Here is an 11,199-nt window from a genome sequence, read left to right as displayed (position 1 = left end):
CGTCTGCCTCGGTAAGTTCTGGGGAGAGATGGGGAGTGGGGTGCAGTGTCGGCCCAGCAAGGCTTTGTGGAATGAATGATGCAACCCAGTTGCACCTCTGGCTGGGGAGACTGTCCAGTCAAGGTGGGGGAACTTGGGGCCGAGTCAGAGCCTCTGAGAGCTTCGAGTTCCGAGTGGTTTTTTTTTGGGGGGATACACCCAGTGGCGCTCAAGGGTTACTCCTGGCTCTGTGTTCAGAAATCGCCCCTGGCAGGCTTGGGGGGACCCTACGGGATGCTGGGGATTGAACCCAGGTTTGCTGTGTGCAAGGCAAACACCTTCCCTGCTGTGCTATGGCTCCAGTCCTTGCTCTGTTTATTATTATTATTATTGTTATACTTCTAATTTTTTTTTAGTTTTTGGGCCACACTCAGCGGTGTTCAGAAATTACTCCTGGCTCTGCACTCAGAAATCACCCCTTGCTGGCTGGGGACCATATGGGATACTGGGGATCAAACCCAGGCCTGTCCCAGGTTAGCAGTGTGTAAGGCAAACTCCCTGCCGCTGTGCTATCGCTCCAGCCCCTCCTTGCTCTGTTTTAAGAAACCCAAGCTGATGACCTTGGGGTGCTTGTGAGAACACCCCAAGGTGCCGGGGAAGGGCTGTGAGCACTATGGGGGTGCCGTGCATCTGTAAGAGTCAAGCCTTGTGGACTAAGCCAGAAGAGTAAGAAGGCATGGACCACGGGACTCCATGCTTGTGTGGGGCTGGATAGGGCAGTGGTTACCACAGTGGGAGAGGCGATCGGGGTTGGCTCCGGTACTGGGAGGAATTTCAGGGTACTGAACCCAGAGCTCACAATATTAGAGAACAACTGCTGGGGCCCTGGATATTCCAAGGGGACACAGATGAATGTGGAATCAACGGAGGGAGGGTCACTGCATGAAATAGTAGCCTCTGGTAGGATAGGGAAAGAGATGAGTCCTGGGCCAAGTTCCCTGGTGGATGGTAAGCCTGTGTATGTATGCTCAGGGCTCACCCTAACAGTGCTCCTTGCTGATGGGCTCAAACTTAACAGGGCTCCTCACTAAGGGTCTTAGGACTGACCCTAACAGTGCTCCTCACTTGCCGTGGGGCTGTGTCTTCAGCTCTGTCCACTGCCCATGCAGCAGCTTTGGACACCCTCCCCTCCCACCATTCCCTGCCCACTAGATGTCAAGCCTCCCTTGGGCACCCATGTTTGCTGGCATGTCTCTGCTCTGTTCTTCCTTCCTTTCTTCTTTATCACTGAAGGCACAGAGAGGAGGAAGGAGGTGGTTTATCGGCTGAGCTGGCACTGGGGCCCTTTGTCTACTCATGGTCCATGACCATGGACAGTAGAGGGCGACCATGAGTCCCATGTGTGAGGTCACACAGCGTGTTCATAAGTATATCAGCAACGTTGACAATGGCTCTATAGTAATGGCACAGTGGGGGAGAGCATTTGCCTTGCATGTGGCTGACCCGGGTTCTATCCCTGGCATCCCATAAGGTCCCCGAGCACACAGGAATCAGCCTTGAGCACAGCTGGCTGTGGGCACAAAACAAATATATATTCTTGTTTTCGCTTGATTGGTTTTTGGACCACACCTGGCAGATTACTCCTGGCTCTGTGTTCAGGGTTTATGCCTGGTAGTGCTTGGGGGACCCGATGGGATGTTGGGGATTGAACCCAGGTTGGCTGTGAGCAAGGCAAATGCCCTTACCCTATATCATCTCACTGGCCCCACAAAACATATTTATATATATGTATATATATGTTATTATGCCACACCCATCAGCGCTCAGGGGTTACTCCTAGCTCTGCATTCAGAAATTGCTCCTAGTAGGCTCAGGAAACCATATGGGATGCTGGGGATTGAACCCAGGTCTGTTCTGGGTTGGCAGCGTGCAAGGCAAATACCCTATTGCTGTGCTATTACTCCAGTCCCCAAACAGATATTTCCCCCTTCCCCTAAAACAGATATTTTTAACATACAACTTTTTTGGGGGGGGCACACCCAGTGGCGTTCAGGGATTATTCTGGGCTCTGCACTCAGAAATCACTCCTGGCAAGCTCAGGGGACCTTATGGGATGCCGGGGATCAAACCCGGATCTGTCCTGGGTTGACTATGTGTAAAGCAAATGCTCTACCGCTGTGCGATTGCTCCAGCCCCGACATACAACTTATTGTTATTATTATTATTATTAAGACTCTTTGTGCCTCTAACTATCTCTGTCTACTTCCAAAATGTCCTCAGCTCCCTGAAAAAAAAACCCCTCCTCTGTCTGCCTCCCTAGATCGTGGCAGCCACGAATTCATTAATTCAGGGAACCCTTTCGTGGGGATCCAACCAGGCTGAGTCTTCCATGGGGCCATCTCCCCGCACCCACTGTGGCCTGTTAGGGCTGGGTCTCTCACGGAATCACATGCATGTCTTTTTTTGTTTTGTTTTCGGGTCATACCCAGCTGTGCTCAGGGGTTCCTCCTGGCTGTACTCTCAGAAATAGCTCCTGGTATGGGGGGGGCCATATGGGAGGCCAGGATTTGAACCATCGTCCTTCTGCTATGCAAGGCAAACACTCTACTTCCATACTATCTCTCCTGCCCGCACGTTTTGTTTTTGAAAAAGAGAAGCAACAGAGCAAGAGCACAGTGGGGAGAGTGCTTGCCTTACACCGCCCGAGGTTTGATCCCTGGCATCCCATAGGGTCCCCTGAACACTGCCAGGAGTGATTCCTGAGTGCAAAGCCAGGAGTAACCCCTGAGTGCACTGGTGTGGCCCCCAAATGAAACAAAAACAAACAAATCAACACCCCCAAAATAAACCCAAGAGCCACAGCAAGAAACTGATCCCGAGCACTATCTGACTGAGCCGTGGCTCCTTCCTTCTCTCCTCAGGGCTGTGCTTGGGGCAGGTGATGCCAGCTTCGAAGGGTGAGTGTGGACCCCACCCCAGCCATCCTTGGCAAGGACCCCCCACCCCCTGCGCGATGCATCCAGCCTTGTCCCTCCTGGGCTCTGGTTCTGGTGTGGAGGACGTGTGTGGGCCCCAGTGGGTCCCTCCAGCCTGCACCTCTCTTCCAGGACCCCTGTCCAGGCCCACCCTCAGAGCCCTGCCCAGCACCCTGGTGCCCCTGAATAAGCCGGTGACGCTCCGCTGCCAGGCGCCCGCTGGCATGGCCGTGTACCGGCTGGAGAAGGTGGGCTCAGCCACCTACCAGGACCATCTGCAGCTTCACATCCCGGCTATGAACTCCCACCACGCTGGCCAATACCGCTGCTCGTACCAGGATGGCACCCACTGGTCTCCTGCCAGTGAACTGTTGGACCTGGTCGCTACTGGTAACAGGGGGGGCGGGTGCGGGGCCTCAGGTCCTGATGCCCATCCTCTGTTCTGGACACAAGAGTGTGAAAGTGAAGGGACCAGAGCTGTAGCACAGCAGAGAGAGCATTTGCCATTTGCCTTGCACGCAGCCAACTCAGGTTCGATCCTGGCATCCCCGAGCCCGCCAGGAGTGATGTCTGAGTGCAGAGCCAGGAGTAACCCTTGAACACCACTGGGTGTGTCCCCAAAACAAAACAAAACAAAACAAAACAAACAAGAAAAGTGAGATAACGGGGCCAGAGAGACAGTGTCCCAGGGAAGGGTCTTGCTGGACATGGATGAACACCCACCCAGGAGTGATCCCTGAGCACCGAGCCAGGATTGTAAACCCTGAGAACTGCCAGGAGTACTCCCTGAGTCAGAAGTAAACCTGACTTACCAGGGCCAGGACTAAGCCCCAAGCACTGCGGGGTGTGGCCAAAAAGCAAATGAAATACTAAAACAATAAAACAACAACAACAACAACAACAACAAAACAGCTTAAAGAATACCCACACTTGGGGACTGGAGAGATAGCACAGCTGTATGGCTTTTGCCTTGCATGCAATCAACCCAGGACAGACCTGGGTTTGATTCCCGGCATCCCATATGGTCCCCTGAGCCAGCCAGGAGCGATTTCTGAGTGCAGAGCCTGAGTAATCCCTGAGTGCCACCGGGTGTGGCCCCAAAACCAACCCCCCCATAAACCACCCAAACAATAAAAACAACAAAAGGTAACTAGAGAGAATACATCAGGAAAAGATACTTGCTTCACATGTGGCTGACCCGGGCTTGATCCTCGGCATCCCATATGATCCCCTGAGCACTGCCAGGAATGAACCTAGTAAAAAAACCAGTGTGACCCAAGTGTGGCCAAGTGTGGCCCCCAAACCAAAGAAAGAAACTGGCATTCACATGAGCCTTATGCCAACACTTGGCCACTTGGGCAAGTTACAATGGGCAGCAGATGGTGCCAGTTGGTGGTGGGGGGCAGGAGGTCAGGAGCTGGCCCCTGACCCAGCTTGTCCTCACAGACGTGTTCCCGAAGCCTGTCCTCTCGGCTCGGCCCAACTTGACTGTGCCCCGGGGCAGCGACGTGACCCTGCAGTGCCAGTCCCAGTACAACTTTGACCAGTTCGCCCTGTACAAGGAGGGCAACTTGTGGCCGCCCAAGAAGCCAGAGCGCTGGTACCGTGCTGACTTCCCACTGGCGACGGTGAATGCCAACCAGGGTGGAACCTACCGCTGCTACAGCTTCTCCAGCCACTCCCCGTACCTGTGGTCAGCACCCAGCGACCCCCTGAAGCTTGTGATTAAAACAGGTGTGGGGTTCTGGGGGGCTCGGACCCACGCCCCTCGCTCAACCTGGCTGGGCTCAGGAAGGGTGCATGTCGGGGGCCTGTGTGCATTTGAGTTGGGTCCCTCTAGGGTGGAAATGCTCCCAACGCCTCACTTGGAGGGGACAGTGCATTTGGGAGGCCGTGTGGCTGAGCCCCTCCAGAGTCTGACCCGGCTCCAAGATCTGCCCTTCCCCACCTGCCTTTTTAGGGTATACATCTTGCCCCCCTTTGGGGCCAAGAAAGGAGGGTGAGTCTCCAAGAGGGGCTGGGTGCAACTTCAATGCGCCCCTGAACTGCTTCACTACCAGGATAAGTGGGTGGTGGTAAGGTTGGGCACCCCTTCCCATCCCGAGCTCACAGACCAGAGTCTCCCCCTCTTTCTTCACAGGGATCTCAAAACCCCACAATCAGAAGCCCATAGAAGTTGCAACTCCAGGTCCGACCCCAGCCCCAAGTCAGACCCTAAACTTGACCAAGACCAGCGCCCCAGGTAAGTTCTGCCTCTCCCACCCCATCTGAGTTTGAGGGTCCCCAAAAGGTAGGGTCCACTTGCCCTTTTTCTCTCGGGTCCTGTGCCCTTCGAGCCCCAACCTGCCTGCAAAAAAAATGAATATTTTTTTAGGAGGAGAGTTGGGGATCACTGCTCCAGGCTCAGGAGGCTTCGAGATGGGTCCTGATGCAGTAACGGGGGTGATGGTGGTGGTGTGCAGCTCAGGGTTTTGGGAACTGATTCCACCATAGAAGTGTCCTCTCGAGGGGCCAGAGTGATAACACAGTGGGGAGGACGTTTGCCTTGGACGTGGCCAACCTGGGTTTGATCTCCAGCAACCTATATGGTCCCTGACCCTGCCAGGAGACATCCCTGAGCTCAGAGCTAGAGGAAACCCTGAGTGTTGCTGGGTGTGGCTCAAAAACAAAAAATAAAATCAAAAGAAAAACAAAACAAAAAAAGTCCTTCCAGATATACTATGGCTCGCTCAGAACTACAGTTAGAAAAATTGAGGAAATATTTTGGCAGCAACGTGGAAACATTTGGCGAAGAAAAGGACCGTTATTTCCACAGAATTTACGCCAATCTGCTGATTCACTGAGATTCCCTGGAAATTCCCCAGTCCCTACTTCCCAGAATGCCTGTAACCCTCATCTTATTTGTTTGGGGGGCTGTGAACCCAGCATTGCTCAAAGGTCATTCCTGGAGGTGGTCAGGGGACTATGTGGTGCCAGGGGTCAAACTGGGGTGAATTGTATGCAAAGCAAGTGCCTGAACCCCCATACTAAGTCTCTGGACCTAGAGTTGGAATTTGTCTACACATCAGCCAGGAGGTTGGTGAGGACAGGCCAGGAGAGGGAGGGACTGGCCTTGCATGTTTTGATCTGGTTTTGATGCCTGGCATCCCATAGGGTTTCCTCGAACCTGCCAGCAATGATCCCTGGTGAGCAGAGAGCCAGGGGGCAAGGCCTGAGCATTCCTCAAACAAATAAGAAAAAACCCACAAATGAGAGAGAGAGAGAGAGAGCGAGAGAGAGATAGAGAGAGAGAGAGCGAGAGAGAGAGAGAGAGAGAGCGAGAGAGAGAGAGAGAGAGAGAGAGAGAGAGAGAGAGAGAGAGAGAGAGAGAGAGAGTGAGCAAGAGGGAGCCAGGGTCTATGAAAAGGGATTTGTGTGGGGTGGGCTGGCTGTGGGCTGGGACAAATGTCCAGGCACCCCCTTTTTCAGTCCAACTCCCCTCCTGTTAGAACTTCAGGAAATTCAGGCCGTGAACTTCTCGGTTGTGAAAAGAATCTCCATAAACGGTGAGTGTGGGGACCCACCCCACAGTAACGGGGCTCCTGGTCCCAGCTCAACACCCCAGCCCTTATGGGGCCTCCCAGAACCCCCTACATCATCCCTGGTGAATGCAGCTCCGGCCCAGTTCTCAGGGTCTGTTTCCTTTGTTCTTGGGGCCACACCCATCAGTGCTCAGGGGTTCCTCTTGGCTCTGATCTTAAGAATCACTCCTGGCAGTGCTCAGGGGACCTTGTAGGATGCCAGGGTGGAACTTGGGTCAGCTGCATGCAAGGCAACCCTCGCCTCTACTATGCTAACACTCTGGCTCTGGTTCTCAGGGCCTGTTTGCTCCCTCAGATGCATCTAATCTCAGTCTGTCTCTGTCTCTCTGTCTCTCTGTCTCCCTGTCTCTGCCTCTCCCTCACTGGCTTCACTCAGCATCTCTGTCTCCTTGAGCCCTTCACTCCAGCAAATCTCCAGAACAGCTTCTCAAGGGAATATTGCTCAACCCTCAGGAAACATAAACTTGGGCCAGGCTTGGTGCCCCAGGAGGTGATGGGGTGGCCTGAATTTGGGGGCCAAGGAGCATTCTGGGTAGCATCCTCAGAGCTGAGTTATTCCTGGGCAGAGGGACACGGGCTCACGGAATCACCGCCAGAGGCCCTGTTTGAGGGACGAATTTGGGGGTACAGCCAGCAACCTGGGCATCCTAACGTTCTTCTTAGGGCCATGGGATTTGCCCTGGGTATTTGGGAGAGCAGCGGGACAAGGGGGGAGCCGGTTCTGACATGCTTGTGATTCCAGAGTCGACAAGGAGGAGAGGCACGAAGACCCCCAGAAGACCCTCCACTACACCTGGTGAGCAGCTCAGCAGGGCAGGCACCTCATGTCTACCCAGGCCTGTGCCTCAGTCAGGACAGAGGATAGATTGTAGGGGGCTGAGGGGGAAACCTCACCCCCTGTGTCCCTGTCTTTCCATCTCTGCCTTGTTCCCTCACTTTCCTGTCTTTTTAACTCTGCCCCATGTTTCCTTCTTTGTCTTGTCTCTCTGTCTCTCCCCTGTACTCCATTTCTGTCCTGTACCCCATTTCTCCATCTCTGTCTGGTCCCCCATTTCTGCCCGCCCCTCCCTACTCCAGCTGGTGGATAAGGGGTGGGATTAGCATGTGGTCCTGGGCCTCTGTGTCTGCGATGATGCCCAGTGGGGAGAAGCTGCTGCAACCCTTTGTTGGGGGGTGGCTCCTGAGCATCAGCAGAGCCACAGGGGGAGTGAGCACAGCCATTCATCTCCTGTTCCTCCCAGGCCTCCCCCCTGAGCACTACACCAAGAGCAACGTGGTGCGGCTGTGCCTGGGGGCCGCGGTCCTGGTCCTGCTGTGCGGGGTCCTGGTTGAGGACTGGCACAGCCGCAGAAAGGTGCTGTCCCCGATGCCACGTGTCCCCAAGGCATAGAGGCCTGGCTGGGTGCTGCCACTGAAACTCAGGGCCTGGGCTGGCTGCAAGAGTGAGGGTGAGACTATGACATCATTATATGGAGGTGGATCTGGGGGCACAGCACTGGGCACATATTAACCCCAAAATGTGCTCTGGGGCACGGGGAGGGGCTGAGCTGCTTGATTTGCTCCAGGCTCTGCAGTGAGTGCTCTGACAGCCATAGCTGGGTCCCCTCTGTCCCTACCAGCCAGCACAATGCCCAGTTCTCACCCCACTCTCGGACATAAGAAACCCACCTCTGGGCTCAGAACACCCCGTGGGGATCTGACCTGCCTCTGACCCCACCCCTCACTTAGTCCCACGAGCCCTGCTGGGGGTGGCCTTAAAACAACCACCACGCACACAGCTAGGGAGGGGCACAGTGCTGAAGAAACTGGACACTATATGCATCAACAGTCTGAGGCTATTATGGAGAAGCACAGTGGCTGGCTCGCTCAGTGTTTGCTTGTAGGGGACACTGGTTCCATCCCTGGTATCACAGGGCTCCCCCAAACACCCCTTGGATAGATCCTCCCCAACCAAAATCAATAAATTCATTTCACTAAGAAGCAGAGTAGAATGGTGCATTGCCAGGACCTGGAGGAGGGACAGCGGGCAGATAATGTCATAAAGAAATCTCAAATAACTTCTTAAATTACATTGGCTTAAATAAAATTATTTTAAGAAAAGTCTCAAAAGGTATGAAGAAGATCCAGTATAAGTTCTAGAAATCAACTGTGAGCACAGGGGCTCAGACTGACATTCACAGCACACTTGGAAGGTGTTGAGAGGTCTCATCTGGAACATTCTGTTCTCATAAAGGATGTTAGAGAATAACCCTAGTGCTGTCAGTTGTGGTCCCCAAACCCAACCCAACCCAACACAATCCAACCCAACCCAACCCAACCCAACTTAACCCAACCCAATCCAACCCAATGCGACTCAATGCAACCCAACCAAACCAGTGATATTCATCACCCCTCAGCTCACCAAAGGCTTTTCAGGGGACATTGTGGGTCTTTGAGCACCCCAAGCCTGATGGGGTTCAGCCCTAGGTTCAAGTGAACAAAATTCATGTTGTGTTTGAGCACTGTTTTGAAGTCCCAGAAGCCTTCCCTGGTTATATTGCAAGACCAAAACCTAGAGGGAAAGTCCTATTAGGTCCCACCATGGTTCCAAGCCAGGAGCACTGATCTTTGAAACTCTGGAGGAAAGCAGGCACACCTGTCCCAGCAAAGACACTGTGCCCCATCCTGGATCCCAATAATGCCATACCTGCCAGGACCTTGTGGGGGTGGATGGATCATAGTGGTGGCTGGCACGGGCAGAGCTGACGGAGCCACCATTGGGTCATTCCTTAGCGTCCAGGGTCCCATGGCAGGAGAATGGTACAGATGCTCTGGTGAGGACCATCAGGGATGTGGGATTACATCTTGCTTTGTCCAAACAAGGACTTTCCTCCAGACCCCTACTCCTTCCTCTTCACATGTAAGGTAACATTTCCTCCAATGCCTTTTTACCTAAGCTTTTTTTTAGGTCGCCTAAATTTTTTTTTGGGAGGGGGTGGCACTCAGGAGTTTTTTTTGCCACCAATACCCTGCTTCATCAGACCCATCCACTTGAGGGATGAGAAACACGGTGCCTAGGGCGGCCTCACCTAACTTGTGGATTCTTTTATATATAAAATATAAAAAATTTATATTCTTTTACATGTATAGGCTCACATATATAAATTTTTTTGGTTGTTCCGACACACGAGGTGTCGCCCAGGGGTTACTCCTGGCTATGTGCTCAGAAATCGCTCCTGGCTTGGGGGAACATATGGAACACTGGGGATCGAACCCAGGTTCTTCCTGTGTTCATGCTGTGCTTTTGCTCTGGCCCCATTTAAAGCTTTTTTTTTAGGTGGGGAGGTCATATCCGGCGGAGCTCAGGGGTTATTCCTGGCTCTGTGCTCAGGAGTCGCTCCTGGCAGGCTCTGGGGACCCTATGGGATTATGAAAATCAAATCTGGATCTGTCCCGGGTTAGCTGCGTGCAAAACAAATGCTCTACCACTGTGCTACCACTGCAGTCCCCAAATTTAGAGCCTTTTATTGTGCCTTTTATCAAAGTTGGGTTACCTTATCTGATGAAATCATAGAAGTCATAGGAGAAAAGTATCAGGTTTATGAGGGAATCGTTAATAAACAAAAGGCACGGGGGGGGGGGGAGGATAGCGACATAATCCCACAAACTTGAAAGAAATCCAAGCAGGACCCAATGTCACAGCCCCAATCCCACACTGAGGAGAGCCCAACTGCCCACAGCCTGGCTGCTTCCTGCTGGCTCCAGAGCTCAGGACTCAAGGAAACTTTGAAAGTGTCCTGTCTAGGTTGGTTGGGACACCTCTGGGTGGCTGGGACCCTGCATAGGCTCATTTTTTAATTTTTTTCTATTTCTGGGCTCCCCCTGGCGGTGCTCAGGAGTCACTGCTTGGCCTCTTTGTTGTCCCTTGGGTCGCCTCCGGCCTCTGGAAACCATCACATCGTAGCAGCTGGGAAATACCCACTGGGGCCCCAGTCCCATCCTTCAGCCGGCTGGTGTGGGATTTAAGGGGCTCAAGCAGGCCATGTTCCTTCCATTTGATTTTTTGATTTTGGTTTTGCTGTTGGGGTCATGGGGGTGTCCCCTTACCTGGAACAAGCTCTAGCCCTTTGAACGAGAGAGAGAGAGAGAGAGAGAGAGAGAGAGAGAGAGAGAGAGAGAGAGAGAGAGAGAGAGAGAGAGAGAGAGAGACTCAGAGAGAGAGAGACTCAGAGAGAGAGAGAGAGAGAGAGACTCAGAGAGACTCAGAGAGACTTAGAGAGACTCAGAGAGACTCAGTAGTGGGTCTTGGAACCACCAGGGTCCTAAATGCAAAGTTGTTCTTGAGAAATTTAATCGGTCCCCAAGGATTTTGTTGTTGATGTTTTGGGGGTCACCCCCAGCTATGCTCAGAAGTCTCTTTGGTCCAACTTTGAGGGATCCTGTGTGGTGCTAGGGATTTGAACTAGGGTCAGCCACATGGAAAGCCAATGCTTTTAGGCCATTGTATAATCCCTTGGGCCCCTTATCAAGTTTTATTAGAGACTATCAGAACTGCAGCCAGAGGAGGGGCTGGAGTAATAGCACAGTGTAGAGGGCGTTTGCTTGTCTTGTACACTGTCAACCTGGGTTCGATCCTAGGAATCTCAGAGGGTCCCCGAGCCTGCCGTGAGTGCAGTCATGAGGAT

General features: G+C 53.0%; 1 protein-coding gene across 1 annotated transcript; it reads left to right on the top strand.

Annotated features, from left to right (window-relative positions):
* Positions 1–2,572: 2,572 nt before the first annotated feature.
* Positions 2,573–8,568, top strand: GP6 (glycoprotein VI platelet). The gene is made up of 5 exons (XM_049787062.1): positions 2,573–3,344; positions 4,401–4,688; positions 5,095–5,196; positions 7,278–7,331; positions 7,777–8,568. Exons 1-5 carry the CDS (start codon positions 2,921–2,923, stop codon positions 7,923–7,925), a joined length of 1,017 nt encoding a protein of 338 aa, XP_049643019.1. The 5' UTR covers positions 2,573–2,920; the 3' UTR covers positions 7,926–8,568.
* Positions 8,569–11,199: the final 2,631 nt, after the last annotated feature.

This window comes from Suncus etruscus, chromosome 14 (genome assembly GCF_024139225.1).
Source record: "Suncus etruscus isolate mSunEtr1 chromosome 14, mSunEtr1.pri.cur, whole genome shotgun sequence".
NCBI classification, from domain to species: Eukaryota; Metazoa; Chordata; class Mammalia; order Eulipotyphla; family Soricidae; genus Suncus; species Suncus etruscus.
Note: the sequence above shows the minus strand (reverse complement) of the source record. Positions and strands in the feature narration are given on the sequence as shown.